This window comes from Zootoca vivipara, chromosome 1 (assembly GCF_963506605.1).
Source record: "Zootoca vivipara chromosome 1, rZooViv1.1, whole genome shotgun sequence".
Classification (NCBI taxonomy): domain Eukaryota; kingdom Metazoa; phylum Chordata; class Lepidosauria; order Squamata; family Lacertidae; genus Zootoca; species Zootoca vivipara.
In genome coordinates, this window is record NC_083276.1 from 102574000 (window position 1) to 102601004 (window position 27005).

General features: G+C 43.4%; 1 protein-coding gene across 1 annotated transcript; it reads right to left on the bottom strand.

Moving 5' to 3' along the window:
* Window positions 1–4321: 4321 nt before the first annotated feature.
* On the bottom strand, window positions 4322–27005 carry RND3 (Rho family GTPase 3). Its single transcript, XM_035131427.2, has 5 exons — window positions 26654–27005; window positions 25865–25952; window positions 13847–13956; window positions 10348–10482; window positions 4322–6289 (listed from the first exon to the last, which is right to left on the bottom strand). Exons 1-5 carry the CDS (start codon window positions 26801–26803, stop codon window positions 6038–6040), a joined length of 735 nt encoding a protein of 244 aa, XP_034987318.1. The 5' UTR covers window positions 26804–27005; the 3' UTR covers window positions 4322–6037.

Below are 27005 nucleotides of genomic sequence, written 5' to 3' on the forward strand. Positions count from 1 at the left end.
TAATCACCTGAACTTCCTGACTCACACTTCTAGGTGAAAGGTCACAGCCAGAAACAAACACCCACACAAGCCTGGACAGTCACCCAAATCCAAGAGGCAGCAGCCCTAGAAAACCAGCACAAGCACACAAACAAGTAAGAAAACAAATAAGCACACAAACTTACTCACACACAGCCCCAAAAGACAAAACCACAAAACCTACAGAGTGTCTCCCAAGCTCAGCTCACCTTCTGCTCCTTCCTCAGTCGCTGCACTCCAAGCTCTGACTAGCTCCGCCCACAGCTAATCACCTGAACTTCCTGACTCACACTTCTAGGTGAAAGGTCACAGCCAGAAACAAACACCCACACAAGCCTGGACAGTCACCCAAATCCAAGAGGCAGCAGCCCTTCTGCTCCTTCCTCAGTTGCTGCACTCCAAGCTCTGACTAGCTCCGCCCACAGCTAATCACCTGAACTTCCTGACTCACACTTCTAGGTGAAAGGTCACAGCCAGAAACAAACACCCACACAAGCCTGGACAGTCACCCAAATCCAAGAGGCAGCAGCCCTAGAAAACCAGCACAAGCACACAAACAAGTAAGAAAACAAATAAGCACACAAACTTACTCACACACAGCCCCAAAAGACAAAACCACAAAACCTACAGAGTGTCTCCCAAGCTCAGCTCACCTTCTGCTCCTTCCTCAGTCGCTGCACTCCAAGCTCTGACTAGCTCCGCCCACAGCTAATCACCTGAACTTCCTGACTCACACTTCTAGGTGAAAGGTCACAGCCAGAAACAAACACCCACACAAGCCTGGACAGTCACCCAAATCCAAGAGGCAGCAGCCCTTCTGCTCCTTCCTCAGTCGCTGCACTCCAAGCTCTGACTAGCTCCGCCCACAGCTAATCACCTGAACTTCCTGACTCACACTTCTAGGTGAAAGGTCACAGCCAGAAACAAACACCCACACAAGCCTGGACAGTCACCCAAATCCAAGAGGCAGCAGCCCTTCTGCTCCTTCCTCAGTCGCTGCACTCCAAGCTCTGACTAGCTCCGCCCACAGCTAATCACCTGAACTTCCTGACTCACACTTCTAGGTGAAAGGTCACAGCCAGAAACAAACAAGGTCACAGCCAGAAACAAACACCCACACAAGCCTGGACAGTCACCCAAATCCAAGAGGCAGCAGCCCTTCTGCTCCTTCCTCAGTCGCTGCACTCCAAGCTCTGACTAGCTCCGCCCACAGCTAATCACCTGAACTTCCTGACTCACACTTCTAGGTGAAAGGTCACAGCCAGAAACAAACAAGGTCACAGCCAGAAACAAACACCCACACAAGCCTGGACAGTCACCCAAATCCTCACAGAATTAAAAAACTGGCAGTGATCTACCCCCTTTTTTGGGATTCAGGTTGAAGTTGTTTCAGGGAGGAGGTAAAGTGTTGAGCTTTTTTTTAGGGGAGCCACAGTTGTTCAGCTTCTTTGGGGGAGCCAATGATCTACCAGTGATCTACCGCAGACGTCCAGTGATCTACCAGTAGATCACAATCTACCTGTTGGACATGCCTGCCATGAGAAGTGATGTTGTGGGAAAGGTGGTGTGGCATAAACATGCTGGAATGGGGGCTGGCCAACCTAGCAAGCCACTTTTGATTCAAACCTAGAGGGCTGCTCATTTCGAACAGAGAAGTTTTGCTTGAGGAACTCACTCTTAGGTTCCAATCAATGCCTTCGCCAGCAGTTCTTGAACATAGCTCAGTGAGCTACCACACAACCTATGTCTCTACTACTGTGTTGACTCAAGGTGGTTGAGGATCTTCCCCATTATGTATCTAATTGTTCATTGATACAAAGTATTCAATATACCTTGCCAATCTGTTGCTGTTGTTTTTAAAAAGATACGAATCGGGCAAAGTCAAAAGATAGCTTGTTTTGTTTTGTAATAAGGATCTCACAATATTGAGTTGCTACCTTCTCAAGAACATTATCCAAATGTTATGAATCAAATGTAAAATATTATGCTGCAGAAGCTTGATTGTGTCAATTAGTTTTATTTTTTGCACGTTTTCTTTGTTACAGTTAATAACTACTTTAAAAAAGTAAAATAGAAAGTGGTATGATGGAATGATAGGCATCTAACTGGGTTGAGTGAAATTTAGCAATTATTTCATTTCCTGGATCGACTGCCAGGTTTTAATTTAGCTGGCAGTCGATGCTTGATAATGTTTTGTTTCATTTCTCACCTCGTTCATTCTACAATGTCCACCTCCCTGTTTTATATTGTTATGACCGGTTGCTATAAGCAATGAATCGGTACTGAACACTTTCATGCTATGCAGCAAGGTATAAACACAAATAATGAATAGAAGACTCTAGCTGAATCAATACATTGATTGAGCAAGTATGAGCAAGGGACATAGAAAAAGGTGATGCATGAAACTGAGATTCACAGCTACAGATGCCACTTTCTAAAAATCTTTCAGTTCTGCAGCAAATCCTGGCGTAGAGTTTGTTCCCTTCACCTTTGCACCTCTATATAATGTAACTTTTGCAAGGTCAGCTTTGATAACCAGCCCAAGCTACTTGCATGTTTCTGTTGAGAATGAATGGGCTCATGGAAGGTTCTTCAATTCATGGGTACAGGAGGAAATGAGAAATTTTTGCAAATTCCCTTCCATTGAGCACCTCCTCCTGCTCCACTTCCCACCATGTTCCAAAGGGAGGTGCAGGGAGCTAGAAGCAGAAGCGGGAGGGGGGGAGGACACCTGTGGACATTACATCTTTTCTAATCCAGCCAGAGAGCTTTCTGTGCATGGAAGGACACAGCTGGACACAACTCCCAAGGGTTTTAAGGGCAGACTACAAAGTCATTCATAATTGTACTCCAGATCTGTATCACTTCTTACACCACTTTTCCAACACAAATTCTGCAGCTGTATTCCTAGTATCAGATGGCTCACTGGGCACAGTGTGAAAAACTTCAGAGTAAACGTGCATTGGATTGGGCTGTAACACTCCTGTCCTGTAAAAATGTATCAGTACTGTACAGTGTGAATCACTGTATGGGAAAACCTTTTTAAATTCTGGGTGAAACACTTTGGGATGTCACTAATTGGAAAATGGAATGGTGGAGAGAGGCAACTATAGGCACTTGTGGTGGACATGCCCAAGGGTGGCAAATGTTGGAGAACAAGTGTTTAATGAGGTAAGTAAAATGACATACAGTATCAGCATGTCACGAAATCTTCAGAGCTTGAATTACTGAATCTATACAGTCATACCTCGGGTTGCGTCCGCTGCAAGTTGCGTTTTTCCGGGTTGCGAACACGGCAGACCCGGAAGTGTTTACTTCCAGGTTCCACCCTGCGTGCATGCACAGAAGCATTATGAGCGTTTTGCACATGAGCAGAAGCGCTCTATCATGCGTTCACGCATGCACGAAAGTGCTGCTTGGGTTGCAGACTTTTCAGGGTGCAAACGGCACCCTGGAATGGATTGGGTCCGCAACCCGAGGTACCACGGTATTAAAATGTGAATCAGAATCTGGTGAACTACTAATTGGATTTCTGATCCAGGTTGCACATATTGTTATAGCCATACTTTGAAAGGACTTAAAAGGTCAAATTTGAGTGCTTGGTACAAGAGAGTATTGGGGGGGGGGATACTAACAAATTGAGACTGGGAAGAGGAACAAAACACAAAAATACCTTTTGTGGAAGCTGAATTTTGTTTACAGATTCTCCAGAAAACAAAAAACCAGTTCCAAAGGTTTATACTAACTTTTGGTTCATGGAATAGTTTATAGATGTATACTGTTATAACTTGTGGTTACGGTATATATGGGAATGCAGGCTTTCATAATGTATTATGGGGGTATTATGGGGGGTTCTGTGGGGAAATAAATAGGAAGGAAATGAAATGAATATGGAATAGTAAAGGGGTGGCATTTATTTCAGCACTTTGTACATTTTATCATAGCTAATGTTTATCGGCAAGAGCCTTCCCAAAACCTGGATGCGGGTGCTAATTGAAATTGATTTAAACTAATGTCCTGAGCAGGGCTTTTTTCAGCGGGAACTCATCGGAACTGAGTTCTGGCACCTCTCAGGTGGGCACCATTGCCATTATAAGAAAACAAGGGAGATGTTCATGGTGAGTTCTGGTACCTCGTTTTCTAGACAAATAGCACAGGCCCTGAGTACATATGTTTACAAGTAGAAGCATGTTTACACAGTAGTACCACCATGTTTAGAGGGGCTTATCCTCAGGTTGGTCTATATTGAGCCTAAGATACGCAAGCAATCAGTGGACAATACAGAACAGCACGCAAGTAGAGATTTTACCAACGACTAAACATTTTTTTTATTTAAAAGAAAAAAATAAATACTGCAGAAACAATAACCAAACATACAAAGTGACGGACATATGTTAAAAAGTGAGGGGTGTCTTGCTGAAACAGTTAACTTATTTTTCTTTTTTACAATACTTAAATACAGAAAGCACTTGCCAGCTTTTTTTTTAATACTGCCTTAAGCATACCATTGCATCAATCCAAAGCATATTATGGTGGCAATATATCGGGGAATTTTTGTGGAAATAATACTTCAAAAAATGAAGCATTTGAGAAAAATGCTTGCATTCAACAAGTCCTAGAGACACCCCCGGCAGGGTTCTGCTGTGTCTGCTAGAGCATAACAACATCTGCAAACTATTTTCAAGATTGGCTTAGTGGATGTAACAATAGTCATCAGTCAGTGAAAAGGAATTTGACAGAATCTGGGTCACACAAGTAATGTTTAATGATCACTGTCTGGATATGCTTGCATTAGACCTTTAGGATTAATGCAATATCCAGTTTCCACTTGGGACCCCTTAAAGGCTCCGCTGTTCTTCAGGTTCCTCCTCCCCCTATTTCCTCAGAGTGCTCATTACAAGTAAACAGAAATGTGTAATAAGAGACAGCCATCCATATGCAGCCATTTTAGAGATGCATCATAAGAAGAGATAATTGGGTATGTTGGCTCATGTGCTAACTTAAAAAACGAAACGAAACGAAAAAACAAAACAAAACACCCAGTATAGAATTGTAGAAAAGTCTTAGAGCAGAGCAGCACCTATTTCCTTACACAGTGCTGGGTTTGGCCTCCTTCGTACCCAAGGAGCAGCTTAGGAGGGCAGTAAGACTAAAATTCCTTTCTAATTAAGGACCTTTTTATAACAATCTTAGCACCATTTGTTTAGGTCTTGCAACAGGACGTCCATACAGTATACAATTGCCCTATGAAGAAGCCATTTAAAAATTGACTTTCAGGCAATTTTCAAATTTCTCATTACAGTCACAATGGAGAAGAAGATTCTGTGTTTGAGAACTACTCTTAGCAGAGATTTCTTCAGCCTCATTCCATATAATTAGAAGCTTATGAAGGCTATTTTATTACTGGTTCCTTTAATTTCTTCCTTCTCTAGCTGCCCGAGGGGGGAGATTTTAAAGCCTCTTTTAACAAATTGTTTTCCTCTAGATTACCTATATTTCCTATTTCTTTAACATAAACTAAAAGGAAAAGCAATCATATTCCTTTTTTTTCTTTTTTGGTGAGGGAGGGAAACCAAACAGTCTCAAAGGGGCAAGCTTCACAATGAAAGGAATAGGAATATCTTGACTTTCTTCTTCTTTTTTTTAAGCAAAGTTTTAGATTGTAATCAAAGTCAGTATTCGAAAAAATAGATCTAAAAATAAGTATCCTCCAGGACATCATTTCTTCAGGTGCTACCAATCCTTTCACTTCTTTAGCACATTCACAGAGTTTCCTTCGTATTTGGTATTTCATCCAAGTAACATTGACATCCCTTCAGAATCCATCTCTTCCCACTGCTTCCTCTACATACCAACTCCCCAAGTACAGTTTCTTGCCTATGGAAGGTGAATCATTGCCTTTTAGCACTGGCATGCCCTCACAAGAGACCATTTTCACTGGGCACTTCTCGCTGAGTCTTCACCTATCCCACCCAAACACAATTGTCTTTGCTACCTCCACTTAAGGAAACAAAATCCTTCACATCACTGTGCAGCTCTTCGCTTTGTCCTTTCGCAGATCTGTGGTGACTGTAGAAAGTTCCGGCCGGCCTGGCATGTGTGAAATTCGTTTAGTTGCCCTCTGAGACTTGTTCCGCTTAACATTTTTATTTGTTTTGTTCACACAGGCCAAGGTAGCAACATGAAAAATGTCCCTTACGCTGTTTTCTGACTGCAAGGCTGAACATTCAATGTATGTGGCTGCTCCAATCTGCTTGGCCATGTTTGCACCCTGTGGAGGTAGAGGAGAATAGATTAGATTACAGACATCAACAGAAATCCAGAGAGAACTAAGACAAGCTGTTTTAGAGATAATGCTTTGAGGATGCTGTTTTAGAGATAATGCTTTGAGGAAACAAAAGGCAACACATCAGGCAAATAAGGAGAATCCACTGTCCTTATAAATACAGAAAGCAACCTAGAACTTGCAGATCATGGCCACACCGGTTTTAAAGACTTTCTGCATTGGACATGGAGACCAAGAGCATCTTCAATTTAAGCACCCTCTACCCCAGCTTACAAAGTAGCCTTACAAGGAAGGAACTGAGGAGTACAAGCATAGCTGAAAAAAAATCTATTTACCCTTTTGTTTCTGACCTGAAAGGGCATGTAGGGTCAGGCAGAGGTAGCCAACATGGAGCCCTTCAGATGTTGTTGGGCTCCAATTCCCATGAGCCCTAACTCAAATGGATGTCAGAGTTCTCTATCCACAGCAATTCATAAATTTAGGCCAATGGTCTCAAGTACTGGTGGTGTGTCTTTGTGGCCATCAGCAATCCTAGGCTGGTGTTCCTGCTAACCCGCCCCACCAGCAGATCTCATGCAAGGTCATTCACATTTCCAGAGATGAGGACAATAATTCCCTCTAGCTGAGATAGTATGTGTGGGAAAGCAAGACCAGCAACAACTCCTTACACAGACCAGATCTTTGTGGCACTTTGGGCCTTCAGTGGGTTAAGGAGTTTGCAAGGACTTCACTTGCCAAGGAGGCTGCTTTGCCTTATCTGTTGTGGTTCAATCCACTGCTTATGCAGCAGATAAAGTAGAGTTTTAGGTTTGGGTGTCTGCCATTCCCACCCCCACCCAACACAACACAACACAACACAACATGAATAGTTTAATGTGTTCAGATTCTGACCTACAGTAGTTGACTTTAAGAAACCCCCACCTAGTTGCAGAAGAGAAAAGTCCAGCCATATGCCATCAGGTGACCCCACTGAATTCAGTCTCTTAAAGCAACAGACTGGAGCTCTTCAGAAACTAGAAGTCTATGCTAGCTGCAGGGGCTGCAGGGTTTCAAACATCAGATGGCATCTGTTCCATCTCTAAGCAGGGCTAGTTTTATGCCAGAGGCAAGCATACAGAATAGTTTGACCTTGAAATCAATAGGGCTTACTTCCAGATAAACATGGCTAGAATTAAAGTGTGTGCCTAGAGAACGTGGTGCAGATGCGTCAAGGGAAATGTTATTTCTCAGTGAAACTGTTCAATTTTTTTTTCTAAATCAATAGGATTAAACTTGGGTGGGGGGAACCCTGTTTAAGCATTCTAGTCCCACCATGTTATTTACCACCGCACAAAATTACCAAAAGCTTTCAAAGCATAGATAAGGAAGTCACCCACTGCAGTTCTGGATACAAGCTCTTTCAAAGATAAGAGAAAAACAAAATGCTACACGGATTTCCTGTGTAGCACCAGAGTTTTGGGGAAAACGCGCTTAACTAGAACTTGGACTGTCTAAAGATTGAGGCTGTACAAACAAAAGGTTTGCCACAGACATTAGGAAACGCCTCGCGTACTTTGTCACTGTACTACATCCTGTCAAACTGAGATGATTTGGAAGACTTCCAGAAACCATAGGCTACTGGATGATCAGAAAAGCAGTTGGAATTTTGAACCAGTTCCCCAACAAGAGCAATCCTCAGACACACAGCCTTGTGCAAACTTTTTAATGGAGGGCAGGGAGGGGGAGAATGGAGATAGGAGACTCAGTCAACATTAATTAAACAGCCTGTCTGCTAATGACTGAAGTGGCAATCAGAGGGTTTTGGATTGTACTAGTCAATTAATTCCCAGTGAGTAAAGTCAAAAACATTTTGTTGGAAACCATTGAGGAGAAGAAAAATGGAGGAGTAATCCTGCTTCATATGCTATTTATATATATATATATATATAATATTTATAATATACAAAATTGCAGCCCTTGGAGGCCAACGTTTGCAGCTATGGAACGTACCAGAAAAGCCTTGAATCATGACTATTACTTGGAAGCCATCACCCAAAACAGAAGGACACACTGTGGTCTTTCTGGTCCCTATTCTAGGGATGGCCTATTCTGTAGTGACCTAATGCTGTTGGACTCCAACACCCAACAGCTTCAACGAGCATGAACAATGGTCAGGGATGGTAGGAGTTGGTCCAGAAACATCTGGAGGGCCACAAGAGCCACACATCTGCTCTACTGGTTTAATGTCCCCCCCCCAATTCTTTTCCTATATGATTGGGAGATGAGATGCTATTATGCAAAGATCAACTATAGAACTATAGACATTACCCACCTGGGAACAACTCACTGAACTCTTTCTCCCAGGACTCTTTCCAAGATGCATCAAGAAGCATAATCTACATGCCCTAAACTGCAATCCAAACACACTTACTTAGGAATAAGTTACATTGAACTTGGTCAGTGGGACTTGTCCCTGAGTAGACATGTATAGGAGTGCATGGTTAAATGTTAGATGAGCTTGACAAGCTTTGGGAGCTCAAGTCAACATTTCTACTGGCAGAGGAGAAGTCCAGGCAGCCATTGACAGCAGCCCTGCAGAGCCCCTTCTGAAGTACATATATAGCTTGAGGTTTTGCATGCATGTGACACAAGCAGTACAGGTTCCTTGGGTGCCAATCATTAGCGATAAAATGGCAAGGCTTCTGTCTAGGACCGTTCCCAAAAGGGATGGAAAGAACAGCATTTACTTTGCCCTCCATTCTTTGCATCAAGCTGCTTGCCAAGCTCCAATGGACAAAAAGATACACTGAGAACTAAGATGAACTTGACATTAAAGTGTACAATCCTTGTGAGATGTAAAAAGGAAAGGGGGTTGGGGAGCCCATAACATTCTATGCAACTAGACAATTCTATCAAAAACAGGGACACTGTGAAGAAATGGGACACTGAAGCCCAAAAAAACCCTAGCCAAATTTACTTGGAAGTAAGCCTCACCAATTTCAATGGAATTTTCTTCCAATTAAGTGTGCCTTAGAAGCGGGCAGACTGTTGGTCTTACACAGGACTGATGTTTATGGAGCTTTACAAAATACTATGTAGCTTTTATGTCACAATCCCATGGGGAGAGGAAGGCATGCAATTACTTTTACATAAATGCCCAGTTTCAAGTTTGAAGAGGTATAACACACTCGCAGTGGTTCTTTTCAAAGAAAAAGAGCAGTTCTGTTTTATTGCTTACCAATACAAAAGGAAACAAAGATTGCACTCTTCCTCTCCAGAGAGAGAGAGAGAGAGAGAGAGAAGAAGAAGAACTCGTTAAAGCCATGCAGACCTATGGCCATCTTAGTTATCCAGATTGAACAACATGGGTGGAAGAGGAGCAGAAACTGCAGCGTATGCTGTGTCTAGTGCTCCCTATTCCTTACTGGGGAGAATTATGGACTCCCCACTAAAGAGGAGAGGCACTTTCTCCATCAGCCTGATGCAATGCCAAGTATGAAGTGGGACTATGCAACGACGCTACCACTGCTCGGCACCCACTTTCCTTATCTTGACTGAGTCACAGGAACATTGGAAGCTGCCTTACACTGACTTAGACCACTGATCTATCTAGCCTGGTATTGTCCGCACTGGGCTGTGCCAACGTGGTGTCCTCCAGAAGTCTTAGACCACAACTCCCATCAGCCCCAGCCAGAATGGCCAATGGGCAGGAATGATGGGAGTTATAGACCAAGACATGTGGATAAGCATCTGCAGGATGCCAGGTAGGGTGGTCTAAACTGACTGGCAGTGGCTTAGCAGGATTTTAGATAGAAGCCCTTCCCAGCCTTAGCTGGAGATACTACTGAGTGAACTGTTTGCTTAAGAAACACATGCTCTACCAGTGACCTACAAGCCCTTAAGTCAGTAGCATATAGCATCTGATATAAGAAAAGTGCTGATCACCAGCAGTGATGAAAAGTGGTGTAATATAACCAACACTCTGTGCCCCAAGGAGGATTTGAATCCATCAAGTCAGAAGTGTGCATCATTCATTAACAAGCAAAACATGACATAGCACTTACCTGATCATAAGATACTGGTGTTTGCCTGTGATTGGACAGCTCTACTAGTGTACTAACATCCGTGCGCAGGTCAGATTTGCAGCCAACCAGAAGCATCTTGGTGTTGGGACAAAACTCCTGGATTTCACCTTTCCACTGTAAAAAATAGTACAGTGTTAGTATCCTGCTGCCATAAGAAACACTGAGGTGGCCATCTAACGCAATGAGATGCTTTAAAGAATCATGCTTCAGTTGTCAGCTGTACTAAAGTGAAGCACTAGAAGGAGACACTTGGTGTAGCACTCCCTGCATATAGGAAAGACAGAGGAGGAATTGTTTGGTTCACCTTTTAAAGTGAACTTGCCTAATTTGAAATACACCAGTGCAGCAGTCCTTCAAAATTTGCAATTCTCCAAACTTATTGATGGAATTATTCAGTAAAATAATAATAATATGTACTTCATCTGAGCTTATGTATACTTCTGTTTGGGTGTTTTAAATTGGTTTTTGTTTATTTCTTGTATTATGAAAACCAGGAATAAAGTATTCTTTTAAAAATGAGGACATCCACCCCTACCTGCCTACAGATAGGCCAGCTGCCACAGCATACATTACGTTCTCCCTCCCTATGACTCATTCACTCAACTGACTGAATAGATATAATCAAGGGAGTTTTCTCATAGCAAGTTTAAACAGCTGCCCAAATGCCAAGTTACAAGCAGGTCTTTCAACAAAGGAGAAGCATATAATTAGATCAAGAATATGGTCTTAACCTATGCCATACACATAGGTATGGTATATAGTCCATACTGCAGAGAACTTAAAATGTGAAGCTTAAACCTTGAATACAATGCCATCTACATTCTTCCCCCAGGTGCAGAGGACTAGCATGTAAAAACGTCACAATCACCAGAGGAATTCTAGGAATGAACAGGAATTCTAGTATTCAAGTACATTGCAGAGCATAAAAATGAATGCAACTCAGCAAAATAGACAACCATGGACAAACCGTTGAAAACTGAATTAATGTTCACTCATGTCATGTGCTCTTCAATGCATGGAGTGAGGGGACGAGATAATGTCTGCAGACTCCCATTTCTGACCTCCAGCTGAAGCTCTGTATCCCACCCATAATCCACTGGCCTTAGTAGCTGGGGAAAATGGGTTTTGTAGATCAAAACATCTACAGTACACCAAGCTGGGGAAGGTCTTTGCACATATAATTTACATGTATAAAGAGCTCTGTGCGATCCTACATTTTCCAGGTTTCCCAGCTGCACAGATAATATTTGCAAAGGGCTACTTATATTTAAGCCCCAATGAATTCACTGGGACTTAGCGACAGCTTACTTTGCTTAATTGCAACCTCTGCATACACCACTGTCTCCAGCTGATGGTCTGCCGCTCACAACTGGGTCATGATCCACCCTAACTCTGCCACAAACACCTTTTGGAAAGATATGGGAAAGACTGATGCAACAGAAGCATAATGTGAGAATCTACAAGTAAAGTGCTTCCTGTTGCAGGCTGAAGTTATTAATGCATTTTGGAGCCTTGAGAGAGGCTGAGGGTCAGTTACGGACCCCAGCATAAAATCAACAATAGCACTACTGTTTGTTGTGTATCCGCAGCAGTTAATCACTGCAATACATTTGTGACATAGGAAGTAACTAAAGCTGAGTTCTAGGGACTTGCTTATGTTATTCTAGGAGTCAACCTGTTAGCGTGGAATCTGAACTTTCCCCACCTTTCCTGAGTCTACTGGGCTACACCTCTGTAGGTCATATTAGGCCTTCGACACAGACAAGCTCGATTCCAAAGTTTTGTTGATGTTGGCCATGACAACAGTAAGCAGGGCATGAGTAATGTTTGCTTTAACATCTCTGAACCGGGTGGCAGGAAGTAAAATGTGGAAAGGGAATTAAGAGCTCTCCCTACTGGAGAAGAGGATTATTTAACCCCTTCCCTTCCCCAAAACCTGCCAAGGCAAGGTAGCACCAGTTGATCCCAAGGACTTTGTTCATACAAACAGTAAAGATTATGGCAGCCATTTTCTCCAGAAACCTAGGAAATAGTGCGCATGTCTGACAGCAATCTAACTTGAGCCTCATCCGCACATGGCACCCTTCCATTTATGCACATGACCTCTCGGTCATCCACTAAGAACCTACGAAGAGCCCTTCTGGATCAGATAAAAGACCCAGCTAGTCCAGCATCCTGTTCTCACAGTGGCCAACCAGATGCCTAAGGGAAGCATGCAAGCAGGACCTAAGTGCAAGAACACTCTGCCCACCTGCAATTCCCACCAAGTGGTATTCGGAAACATACTGTCCCAGAGGAAGTATATATATATAACTTTTGAGCTTCTGGTGGATATCCTCCTAATTAAATCAAAATCAGCAAGGATTGGCTCACTCATCACCACTGAACAATTCAAACTCTGGTTCTTGTTTCATTTTCAAGGGGAAGTTGCATCAGAAGGAAGGGCTTTAAGAAGTATGCAGCAAATTAAAAGAGAGATGGGCAGAGTCAGTCTTCATACTGTGGCCACACCAAAGAAGAATTGGCCTCTAGTCTGACTTTAGGATTTAGGTCTGGACCAGAGATCTTCTCCTTGTGTGGCTGAACACAAGGATCACACAGATATTGGCTCTTTTCACTTGCAAAGTGCATGAATAGTAATTATATTGATCAAAAAAGTATGCCAATAATTGTGCATCCTGTCAATATGTATTCAACTATGAAGCTGCAAAGTAAACCGATTAGATTCTGTCTAACCACTTATCAGGGATGGGGAACCTGTGGAGCTGTAGATGCTGTAGATTATAACTCCTATCATACCTAACTGTTGGCCATGCCGGTTGGAAATGATGAGCATTAGGAGTCCATCTGGAAGGACACTGGTTTCCCATTCTGGCCCTATGTATTGTCCACTCTGATTGCAGTACCTACCCCAAATGCCATTGGCCAGGGAGTTCATATAACTGTGTGTCAGGGATGGGAAACCTATAGGCCATCAAGATGTAATTGGGCTCCAAATCTCATCAGCCCTGGGCAGCATGGCCAACTGTAAGGGAGGATGAGTGCTAAGAATTCAACAACATGAGCAAGGCTGCAGTTTCTCCATTCCTGCCAAAAGTCTATAATTAGGGATTGAATCAAGAGACCTTCTTCAAGGAAATTACATGCTGCCCCACTGAGCTAAAAGTTCCTTCCCAAGGTACTAGAGCCCGAATCCCCCTCAGCACAGCAGGCTATAGGATCTGAATCTAAACCTTAGAGAAGGATTTCAAAGTGAAAGCCACCTTTACCCCATGATCAACACTTGCCTGGGCCAACACACTTGAAACCTGGGGGAGTAATGGACTAATATTTTTCAGCCTCTCAATTGGTTTGCATAATACTTGGGAGTGCGGCAACAGTCAGCCTGGCTTTTGCACTTCAAGATCATATATGCAGATGGCAGCAGTGACATATCCTAGCTCTGCCTATACATTTAGAGTTATTTTCCATCACGTACCTTTTTCAACACACTGTCAAGTGTTTCTGGGCGGCTTATGTCAAAACAAATTAAGACGGCATCGGAATCTGGGTAGGAAAGTGGGCGGACATTATCATAGTAAGGAGACCCTGTTGAAATAAGTGAGATCATGTTATGGGCGGAAAAGAAACATTCTGTATACACAGTTAAATGACGCACCCTAAGCATTTCATCCATGCCTCTGCTATATTTCCCTCTGGTTCCTCCTCACCCCACTTTTTCAGGATCTCGCCACCCGCCAGAATCAAGAGTGCTCCATATCCTCAGTAGGTTATTGTTAACTTAGGTCAGCTTCAAACAAATCAGCACCATCTTTGTGGTGGCTACCATAAAGCTTGGTACAACAGATCACCACGCGTGTCAAACCATGACCATGCAGGCCTTTTCCACACTGACGTAAGGCTTTCTTCTGGCCAATCTGTGCAGCAGTCATGGATTCACATGTTGAGCTGCTGCTTAGGAATGAGTTACACAGATGTAGTTCTGAGCTTCCATTCAAAGATCAAAACAATCTGGAACTCTTCGGATGGGCCTGGATTATTAACGCATAATATGGCTAGAAAATAAGGCTCCTCAATCTCCTAACTTTGAGCCAACAACAACAACAACAATTCATTATTTATTCCCCAGCCATGCTGGGCAGCTTCCAGCAAAATATTAAAATACAGTAGCCCATCAAACATCAAAAGCTTCCCTAAGCAGGGCTGCCTTCAGATGTCTTCTAAAAGTCTGGTAGTTGTTCTCTTTGACACCTGGTGGGAGGGTGTTCCACAGGGCGGGTACCACTACCGAGAAGGCCCTATGCCTGGTTCCCTGTAACTTGGCTTCTCACTGTGAGGGAACCGCCAGAAAGGCCCTCGGCACTGGACCTCAGTGTCTGGGTAAAACGATGGGGTGGAGATGCTCCTTCAGGTATACTGGACCGAGGCCGTTTAGGGCTTTAAAGGTCAGCACCAACACTCTGAATTGTGTTTGGAAACGTACTTGGCTCGAAAAAGCCAAGATAACCTAATAAAATCTCTTTTTTTAAACAGTGCTTTCTTGTTCCATTTAGAATGTGGATAACCTTTGGCCCTCCAGATTTTGCTAAACTACAGCTCTCATCATCCCTGGCCATTGGCGCCGATGGGAGTTGTAGTTCAGCAACATCTGAAGGGTGAAATCTTTCCCACAACTGATTTAGAAGGACTATGGCAATACAACATCATGCCTAATTTTTGTATCAGTAGCTACAGATGTAAGTTAGGCCCAGTTGTTGTCGCAGAACCTTTCAGAATCTGCTTGAGTGTTGGACCTGCACGTGTTATTAGGTTCATTCCTAGTCAGGGCAGATGTGCTTCCTGCAAAATGCTCCTTTTTACACAACTACTTTCATTAGTAACTAAGACCAGTGATCTATCACCTTCAGCAAAAGGAAAAGACGTATCAAAGGAAAACAGTAGTTGCATTTGCTAGAAAGAGCCACACTGGTACCCACATAATTGGTGGATCTTGTCAAGGGTTAACAACTTGCATGCTGTTAGCACATCTAGGCAACAACACAAGGCAACACACCTGAATATTGGTCCCTCCTGAGGAAAAACTGTCTTTCCCTGCCTTGGGCTGTTTGCATAGTTGTAGGAGTGCACAGACAGGTTTGCACAGCCTCTGACTCAACAAGTCAACCATACACTGTGGTCACCATGGCTTAATAAGCCTCCTATTTGTGCTGCCTGCCTGGAACTTAAAGGGTCACGATCCCTTTAATCCCAGGATGACCTCTTCTGGCTCAAGCCAATGGTCCATCTAATTCAATATCCTGTTTCCCACAGTGTCCAAGCAGATGCCTCTGGGAAGCCCACATGGTCCTGCTACTGCTCCCCAGCAACTTATAATTCACTTGCAGAGAAGAATCTTGACCAACAACCATTGATATCAGGGCCACATTCAGCTCTGTGTGTCAAACATTGCGGAGACTCAGTATAAATAAGTCATCACTGTTACGCACAGCCACAGCCCACATAGGTCCCATGGTGTCTGGCAAAACACATTTATATGTAATTATTAATATCCTCTGAATATATTACATCAGGAACATCATCCGCACCAAATATCAATTAAATCTTTGCAGCTCTCACAGTTTAATGAACTGCTAGAACCTGGAACAGCTAATTAGAGGGGATTTCTCTTTTGGTATTTACGTTCAGCATCTCCTTGAGCGCCACTGCCTTTTCGGCAGCTTCCAGCAAGGCAAAAGAGCCTAACCCTATGGCTTATTTTAAATGACCAAGAGCTCTCTCCCAGGAATCCAGAGGAACAGAATTCAAACTTATCAACATTTCAGGTGGGACCTGCAACAACGTAAATGCTCCTGCCAACCATGTCATCTTCTAGGATGCGCTATTACACATCACCTGGGAAGGCAGGCGAACTAATGCCAGTGTAATGGAAGAAGCAAAGATCACCAGTGTTGAAGCAATGATTCTTCAACATCAACTTCATTGGACTGGTCATGTTGTGCGGATGCCTGATGATCGTCTTCCAAAGCAACTACTGTACTCTATTCTGAACTTAAAGATGGAAGGCGTAATGCTGGTGGGTCAACAAAAGAGGTTCAAAGACTGTCTCAAGGCAAATCTTATAAAACGTAGTATAAACCGACAACTTGGAAACACTGGCCTGTGAGCGCTCGAAATGAAGAATCTTACTTGGCTATTGCCAAAGAAGATTCCATTCCCGCACCACCACCAGTTTTTTCCTCTGAGAAGTCACTGCTCCACAACCACTGAGCATGCTCAGTCCTCACTGGACTATTATTGGGGGTTCCCACAAACATTTTTGCACTTCTCCCAACTTTGGATTTCCCCATACCTGCCAATCCTGTGAGGTGCTGCCCATTTTGGTTGCATAAGAATCCACACTTGGGAGAAGGGAGTTTACTATTTATGTACAGGATTATTGGAAACACATTAGGTGTGTTAAGAAAACACTAGATAGTCAGGTTCACCCACTGGGGTTGGGCGAAGCTGGTTGTATTCAAAATCTCCAGGATTTAAATGGATGAAATGAAAACAGTGCTTTCAAGGGCTGTACAGAAACGGCCATGCAATCGCTTGTGTGCAGGTTCCTCCTCCTTGCAAAAGAAGCTCCTGCTGTTTCAGGGTGTAGTAAGGTAAACAGCAAAAGGAACTCATCTCAAAAAAAAACAGACCAGCTGGGCAGCTAAAGACCATAAGGAAAGAATTTGAGGAATGCTACTTTTGAAGCAAACAGGAACATATGGGCTGAAGCCTTGGCAAACAGAGGGTAGTCTGCTCAGTCTGAAACTTTCCTCCAGATTCTCCATAGCCTTGAATCACATGCCTATGTATTGCTACTGATAGCTTCAGTGCGTCAGAAACCTATCGTAATGCTCATCTCTCAGCACAAGAGTTAAACGTGCAGCAGGCTATTTAAACCTCTGCAGGAAGTGGAGATTTCCTTTTTCCTAGCACAATATCCGATTTCATGTGCCTTGTCAAAGCAGGCACAGGCAATGGGTCAAACAGCCTCTCTTATCGGTTCTGCGAGAGGCCATTAACCTTTGAGCTGGGTCCCAAGAGCCAAAATTTGTCAGGCTGCAGTTTGGATACCGCTAAAGGCATACGTTCTCAGGGAACTAATAGGCATGGGTCAATGGCTGCTTTATTAATGGGGCAGTACTGCCAAGTGACAGCTGTATTGCAGAGGCAGCCTAGGAAGACTTGACGTTATTGGACTCCAATTCCCATCAGCAACACCAATGGGGTGAGAGGATGGAGGTTGTGGTTTAACCACGTCTAGAAAGCACTGTGTTGGCTACCCCTGCTGTAAGGTATTTTTGCAAAACAAGCAGAAGTCCATCAGCCCACACCTGTCTATGGAAGCTAAAAAAAAATTGAGTTCTTAATCATTACAAACCCCCATGAGGATTACTACCGATGAGGCTACTATCGGGAAAAGGGAAGTGGACATTATCCATGAGGACATGAGATGATTTGTCCGTCTAGTCAGGCATTGGTTACTCTGACTGGCACTGGCTATCTGATTTTTCAGGGTGGAGAGGTGCTATTTCCTGTCACCTGATCCATTTAACACTATCAATGGCTTAATAAGTAACTAACTGAAACCTCCATGCACTCAATTCCAGATACAGGGGTGAGGGACAGACTACAAGCTTTTGCCTTTGGGTTGCAAGCTTCCCAAAGACCTGGGACCTGATGAATCTTGGTCTGATGCAGCTTGTGTTCCTACACATATGGGGCGGGTGCCACTACTGAGAAGGCCCTCTGCCTGGTTCCCTGTAACTTGGAACCTGTGGCTCTCCAGTTGTTGTTAAGACTCCAATTCCCATCAGTCCCACCCATCATGGCCAATGGCCCAGGGTGATGGTGACCTATAATCCAACCACATCTGGAGGGCCACAGGTCCCCTAATTCCTGTTCTTATCAATCTCCTAAAGTCAACCAAAGAATTCCATGGCAAGCAGAGATTTTAAAGCAATTCCTCCAGCTCTCGTGCTCCATCTACTGCACCAGATTGGCCCCTGGTGCAGCATTCCATGTGCTAGACGACCTCTACTAATTCCAGAGTGTTAGGCAGGTGTAGATCACATTGCACTTTCCACCCACAGCTATCACTTAGCTCTAGGCAGAGTTGCCACCCTCCTTTCTCATCAGAATATTCTGAAACAGGTATGGGCAGGATAAGGCATTTGCTTTTAAGGATCATTAAAATTTGGACAGAGACGTTGCTTGCTCAAGAGAAGAGTGAAGAGCCTCACCCAGGGGAAAAAAAATTCCTTAGACACATACCTAAGTGCTCAGTCACCACTCCTCAAGAGGTCTATCGCACCATATATGTACAAGCATACGTAGGGCATGCACTTATACCAGTCGGATCTTTGATTACATTTGCTATGGGCAAAAATTTCCTGTTATTACAATGCAGCATGCTAAGACAAGTATATGAAGCTTTCACATAAATGAGACAAGCTGGCATTCTTCTCTGGGAAAGAATGCAAGGGGATGAATGAGAGGCTTTAAGTGCATCCTTTGAGAGTGTGCAGAATTCAGATGCTTCACAAGAAATGTGTTTTCTCTCTTCTTTCAAACAAGCAATAGTGGGATCCTTTATCAATGCCCAAAGAAGACAGCCACCCAGAACAAAAGCCGAGAGATAGAATTCAATAGGGCATTTCATCATTCCAATCTCCTTACCAGAACAAAATCCTCAGAGCCTGAGGAATCTTGGGAATGCATGTCAAGTCTAAACAGACCCTTTTCAAGGCAGCTCAATAGCACACTCTGTTCAATCTTTCTCCAAGATGGTCTCAGAAAATGTGAAACCATGCTCAACTAAAGAAAATGCGCAGATTGACAAAATCACTGTGACTCCAACAAAGCTTCAGATCCAGATTGTGTGAAATGTATACCACACACGCATACCCTTTTCATCCTTCTGCAACCTGGTGCCCTCCAGATGTTGTTGCGACTGTAACCCATACCATCCCTGGGAATTGGGAGTCCAAAACATTGGAGGACGCCAGGTTAGCCCACAAGAGCAGCAGGAACACCATGATAGGATTTTGATTCTTAAAGTATGCTTCAAAGTAAGCCTGTGCCACTTGTGTAAAAGTATCTATTAGCCTGACTCCATATGGACATTTAAAGCAGCTAAACACTCAAAAAATGCAGTTTATAATCCCCCATAGGCAAGATAGGAGATGAGCAAAACTCTGCCATTACACCTTGCATGAAAGTTGCCAAAAGGAAGCCAAGGACTTCCTTTTGGTGACAAGATCACCTGCCAAAATGGCGCTTTGGAAGTAAAGATTGTCCACTTTGCTTGGTAAATTGGTGGCAATACCAGGCTCAAAGGGACATGCTGACTCAGCATAACCTAAAGTTTTGGCTTAAGTTTATGTGGCTTTTCATTGAGTAATTCTATTGCATCATGTCTGATGTGATCTCTGTTCAAAGTACAGACTTCTTGTTTGCTAACAATAATTTCCCCATTTGCGGGGCCCTGTAAACTGTTGTTCTATGTAGGGACCAATAATCTCTAACACTTTTTAGGATCCACAAATTACAACTCCAAGGATTCCTTGGTGTTTTCCCCCTCATGCGGGCTTTGGGTCGATTACGATGATGATTTTGATGATGAGAGAGGTTGAAATAGCACACAATCACTTAGAACAGTAGAAAAGTCTGCCACTACCATTTGTTACAGACTAATGTCAGATCAGACTTACTGACAGCCAGCAGTAACTTGTGGTCGATCTTTGTTGTCAGATGACTCTGGGGTGAAAGACTGCCTCAGCATGTCCCATACCAATGTCCTAAGCCAGGCATGCCCAAAGTCCAGCCCAGGGGCCTAATTTGGCCTGCTGGTTGGTTTCATCTGGCCCCTGCAGTAGATTATTTCCCAGTGTGAAATCCTAAAAAAAGCTCAAAACTTCAATCCTTTTTTTAAAAAAGTGAACAACTTTGGTCGGCCCTCACGCATGTTCACTTCATCAAATCTTGTCCTCTTTGAAAAAAGTTTGGACACCCCTGTTAAGCTGACCAAGTTATCAGTTGGCATGTTCATCTCTGAAGTTTACAAATTAAAATCAAAGTGCTTGGAAGTCGCTCTCCCTAAGTAGCAGGTATTTGTTTTCCAAAGTAAGGCAGGGATGGGGAATCTGTTGCCCTCCAAAGATTGTTGGAGTCCATCTTTCATCAGCCCCAGCCAACACGGCCAATAGTCAGGGATGTTGGGAGCTGGAGCCTAAAAAACATCTGGAGGACCAGAGGCTACCCATCTCTTAAGTAAGGCTTCTCACATTCCAACAACTGACTCCATGGAAGTTTTAAAGTTAGATCCTAGTAATTTCCAATTAAAGAATACTGGATTCAGGGTAACTGAGTAACCAGCTGCTAAAGGCTACAAGAGGAAGAATGCAATTCAGGGTTTAATTCATTTGTCAATAATAAGCACCCTTTTTATGAGGTACACCAACATTCTGGAACTTATACAGAACTCTTCAGGGGATCAAACAGTTTTGTCTGATCTATATAGAGTGAAAGAGACACAGTGAGCCTCAGAACCACAGCAAGCTCAATTCACTGGGAATCTCTCTTTAGTACTCTTGCTGAGAACGTCCATCCCAAGTCCACATTTTCAGTAATATTCTGCAATCCATGAAGTATTTGGGATATACAGTCTAGTTAAGCCCATAAGATGGTTGCAACTGCTTCACGGTTTTATGGTACACCCATGAAATTTGAATTATGTAAGAGAGTCATGTTTTAATAAGGAAGATAAAATATGTGTTTCAGCTTTGATAGGATATTCAGCAGAAGCCAGACACAGGTAAATTGTATTTATGGATTCCATTAGGATCTGAAGAAGCTATGAGTAGCCAAACATTATTCTGAAATGATCTTGTTAAAAAACGAGCTCATTTACTGCTACTGCATGCCATATAATAAAACTACAGAATTATATATGATTTTCTGCAAATTATTCCACAGCTGCTGTGAAGGGGGAGAAGGTGGAAACCAGATACATATCCAGTCCAATTGTGTTAATGTGCAATGCTCAAATATTTCTCCTTCTAAAGATTTAATACCAATATACCCTCCCCAGGAAAGGTCAAGATATTTCAGGGTATCTGAAGGATCTGAAGAGCACCAGGTGATGATTTAAAGGAGATATACTTGTTTAAGGGGGTTAACACTGGAGACTAATAAACTCATATGGAAATGTCTTGGGAATACCACTATAAAATTCAACTACGGTAGCACCTTAAAAAAGTATTTCCTAAGTGGCATCATTAAATGTGGGTCATTATTTCGGTGTGTGGTTATTGTACAGTAGAGACATTCTGTAGTCACTAAACTGTAGGATTTCCCATATTATCTTTCATGTCCCATTGCTCTATAAAAGCATTGCAAGAGTGCTGCCAAAACTTTAAATAATTCAAATCCTTCCAGACAGACCATCTAGAATAGCTTGTTTTACCCTATTTTGCCCCAGTTGCCTTTGAAAGGAAAATATCACACTATATTGCTCATCATTAACCTCTGCAACCAACTTAGTTGTTGCAGATCTAACCTACTTAAGCTATGACACCTTACTGGAAAATGAGGGCTGTTGACTTAGACTAATAAGACCTATCTTTTAAAAAGGGTTAAGAAACTGTCATACAGTAATAATTCCAAATCAATTGCAGCTGATCTTATCTAAATAATCTACAACCAGGAAACAAACTCAGAGATGGCAGATCATAAGCTCTGAGGCCCAGATAACTAGGCGTCCAAATCCGTATTTTGATAAATAACCAATATGTTGAATCAAAGATCATTAATAAGTGTCAGTAAAATACCAAACTAATATATTGAAGGCCTCTTTGAATCAACCTTCATATCCTGTCTAGAATGTGCCTTGGTCCATGTTAAGCCCAGGAAGAAAGAATCCCAGAGCCAGTATGGTGTGGTGGTTAATGGGTTAGCCTAGGAGCAGGGAAGCTAAGGTTCAAATCTCCACTCATCCATTTGGGTGACATTGGGCTAGTCAATGTCAGTCCATCTAACCTTCCTCACAGGGTTGCTGTGAGGATAAAATAGAGAGATAGAACCAACCCTTGTTGGAAAAGTGGAATATAAATGTAATAATAAATAAATAAGTTTGGAATAGGCAGAAGAGTCCACTATGAGTAAGTCCCAGTGGCAAATTTCTGAAGGAATGAGCAAGCAAATGTCAATGGCAGCCTAATCCCATACATATTCACACAGAGTAAGTCTCATTGAGTCCAATGGGACTTTACTTTCTGACCATTATGCAAGATACAAAAAGCATAGATTAATGTCAGTCCTCATGCACAAAAAATATATTTAAGAAATAAAGTCTTGCAGATGCAATAAATTTCACCTCTCCCTTTTAATTCCTTTGCTGCCCCTCTTCATTTCATGTTCATTCTCCTACTAAGGCAATGGGAGACAGGGAAAAGAGAGTTTAATTTGGCTTTATCACAGACGAGTGAAAAAGGCAGCAAGCATTCCCCTGTAGGAGAGAGAAAAAATGAAAAAGGACCAGAACTGCCAGCCTTCACAGCTGTCATCCACATCTGGAAGCATGCATTCCAGTGATGCCAACAGCAGTAATGTTGGTGTTAAGGCTGCTAAGGCAGAAAGAGCTTAGCTGTGGTTTCTTCAAAAGAGCTGTACAAGTGTTGCCAGATTTACAAGACAAGCAGAGTCTTGCCACTTCAGCCTTTTATCGCCTTCGACGTGCCTTCCTCACAGGACAGCCCTTTGTGTGCCACAAGCAGATTTTGTGTCTAGGCTCTTACTACTGGCAGGCAAGTAAAATAAAATCAATCTTGTCCACCTCTTGAAGTTACTGCAAAGCCATAAGTAATTCAACTATGCTTTTCATTCTACTGTAAAAACACTTTGTGTGTGTGTGTGTAGGGGGTATCTTCTCCAGCTCCATTTTGCTTCTCTGCACTGGGATTGATGGCTTCTACGTTGGGTGGCCTGCTCCCTTCCTGCATTCAGTGACAAGAGACAGCACTCACATTCCCTTGCTAGCTGCTCTCAGCACCCTGCACATTCCTTTGTCTCCCTTCTCCTTGGTCGCCCTCTTGCACTCTGCCACAGAGTGTTCTTTAATCTGTCATAAACGCCAGCGAACAAAGATGATTTTAACTCTCCCCCATTAAACACTGTGCTTTATAGCCCTCATCTCAGCCAATGGATTATCTCTGCAGGAGCTATAAAAAAAACAACCCAAAAAACTTAACACATTTCATATACACTAGCACAAGAATGGGAAATTATGTCCTTGAGAGAGAGAGAGAGAGAGAGAGAGAGAGAGAGAGAGAGAGAGAGAGAGAGAGCACTCTTTGGAGGAACCTACTATAAGCTCCAAGTTCCCCCCCCCCCAGTCTTTAGAGAACAGATGGGGAAAGTGCGGGCCTGAGATGTTGCTGGACTGACTCCAACCAACACCAGCTCCAGCCAGCATGGCCAACAACCAGCAATGATGAAGCTGTAGTCCAACAACATCTGGAGGACCACATGTTCCCCATCTTAACTTCAGAAGATACTGGCTACGATGACTCCCATACACTCATTTCCACCATAAACCAAGCACAGCTCAGAACTAGCATCCCTTGGAACAGGGAAGGCCAACTGGCATCCTGGATATGGCTCCAAAGCCATTATAATCTTGGTGACCCTACCAAGAACCTTTCCAAGTTGTAAACAGGTGTAAACAGCTCCCTTTTGGATGTTCTATGTCAAGAGCAGCCAACATGGTGATCTGTGGATTCTGCTGGACTCATCATCCCTCACCACTGGCCATGCGGGCTCGGGGGTGACAGGAGTTGGAGTCCAGCAATGTGTGAAGGGCACCATGTTGGTGACCTCTGTCCCATGCAATGCCATGCTTAAATGTTATTCTCCATGGAGGCTTATGCTACTAAATGGGCTAACTTTATTATTATGGAGCCAACCTCTATACTAGCTTTTCCCAACCTTGGACTACAGCTCCAGTCAGCACAAGGCAGCATGGCCCAGTGGTCAGGGATGATGGGAATTGCTATGCAACAATATCTGGGTACCCAAGGCTGGGGGAAGCTGCTCTAGACTACTGTCTGGAGTGGTTCCCAAGATTATGAAACTTGGCCACAACTGCTATAGAAGAAAATGAACATTTGTCCCTCAAAACTGGATTTCTTAGCTGACCCAAGTTGTACTTTTTCTTCCGTTTCCCCCTAAAGCAAGGTTCTACAAGACAGTGGCTGTGACTCTTATAGGAAAGGCAATAATGCCTTGAACTACGTGGCCAGCCGTCAATTTGGAAAGGAGGTGGATAGCATGGTAGAAGAACACTGCTTTCTTTAATCAAACAAGACTTTTGTGCCACATCTGAGTGACAGAGGACAGCCTTTGCAGGCAGAAGGTTCCAGGTTCAATCCTTGCTGTCTCCAGGAAGGACTCCCAGGAGCTCCTGTTAGTCAATGTAGACCAGTGTTTCCCAAACTTGAGAGTTGTAATCCAAAACAGCTGGAAATCCATTATTCCTTGCTAGCAAGACCAGTGCTCAGGGAAGATGAGAATTGTAGTCCAAAAGCAGCTGGAGACCAGAGTTTGGGAAACACTGATGTAGACAATACTGAGAAATCAACCAGTGGTTTGGCTTGGTATTAAGACGCTTCATCTGCTGCTAGTCTCCTATACCTACTGTACCTACAAACAGGCAACATAATCAATGAACATCACAACCACTACCAAACTCCAGTTTTCTTTCTTTCTCACTCGCTTAACTTCCACGTCTTCTCCCAGTAGAAAAGCTTTCTCACCCCCTGCTGGTTTTACAGCCAAACACTTCCAATGAGTAACTTTACTCCCAGGCCCACTAATTCTCATTATGCTCAGTTCAATGCTTCCTATGCATGGTTTTTTTTTTGGGGGGGGGTATTTGGAACACTTAGAAGCAGATCCTAAGGAGGAGTGGGGACACGACTCAGCAAGGAAAACATCCTCTCACACTTAGGCATTTGTGTAGCTGCTAAGCTTCTTGTTTCTGTATAATCACATATTACCAAAAGGAGAACACATGCTGGTTTTCACAGCGGCGGCGGCAAATATTAAAATGAAAGGCTCATGATAGGCCATAATAACCCTCTCCCATCTGCTCAGTTAATTATCCCAAGAACCTCTATAGAGTCAAGCCGGGAAGGGGAGTTAGGTAAACACGATTGTCTCAGTCTCACCACAATGCAGAAATAGTTGCAATTAAAAAGAGGGGGCAGGGAGGGAAAGGAGTCAGGTTGCATTAAAGTCCATTAAAGTAAAATAAAAAACTAAAAGGCAAGTAGTTACGTCATCTGCAGGGTGTTAACAACAGAGGCTACAGCAATGGTTGTAATTATATACAAACCAATGTGAGTCACCAGAACGGCATGGAAACAGAACAGGCATTCCTGAGAACAAGAAAATCCCTTACCAGAAGTATCCCAGAGACTGAGTTCTATCCTTTGTGTGTCTATTTCAAAACTGGCCGTGTAATTCTCAAACACTGTGGGGACGTAGTTCTGAGCAAGGAAAGGGAGAAAGCACAAACAGTAGATTACCACCTCTTGAAAGTTAGCACCGCATATCAAACACATCTTTCTTGTAAATTCGGGGGGGGGGAGAGAGACTACAGAGATTTCAGCCTAAATTGGCCTCTCACCCTTCTTAATTGTTTAACCATTTCCTATCTACTGAGGGATTAGACCGTTTTCACTGAAAGCCAACAAAGCGTTTGAAAATAGGCAATTTACACCAGCGGGGTGGCCTCGTGAATTCCAGCGCGACGCTGAAACCCACGACCTATAAAAATACGGACAGATCTAAGAGCTTCCCTCCACCACCACTGGGCGCGACGCTTGAACCGGCACTGCCTCGGTGAATGGGTCTGTAATTCGAACGCAGAAAGACCGTTCGAGTTTTACCCCGCATTCCACGCGTGGCACACAATAGGGCACGAGAGAGAGGTTGTCTTAAAAATGCTTTATTTTTATTTATTTTTTAGTTATTCCTGGGGGGATTCCTGGGAAGGTGGGGGGTTAAGCATCCTGGGATCTCTTCTGTGAAAACGATCTAACCCGCTTTAAACTGCTTTCCCACAGATTAACAGATAGCGCTGAAAGTTAACTTTAACAAAAAAATTAAAATCACAGCGCTTCTCTTCGTAAAAGAACCACGGAGCGCTAAATTCCTAGAACTCAGACAAGCGGGTCCACACACGTACCTCCGGGAAGCAGTCCTTGGCAAAGACGTGCAGCAGAGCCGTCTTTCCGCACTGAGTATCCCCAACCACGACTATCTTGCACTTCACGTTTTGATTAGGATCCATGATCGATTTGCTGGATAATTTCTGGCTGGCTCTTCTTTCCTTCATTGAGGTGTCCTTAGCCCTTCCCCCCGTCTTCTCTCAAACAAAACCAACGAAATGGCAAGATGGGGAGCAGAAACCAATAAAAACAGAAGAAACCGCGCGGTTCGCTGCCGTGCGCTCGACAAGTCCTTTCTGCCTTGCCGCCGCCGCCGCCGCCCCCTCTAAAGTTCTTCCTTCCCTCCTAGCAGGTCCGGCTGCTTGCAAA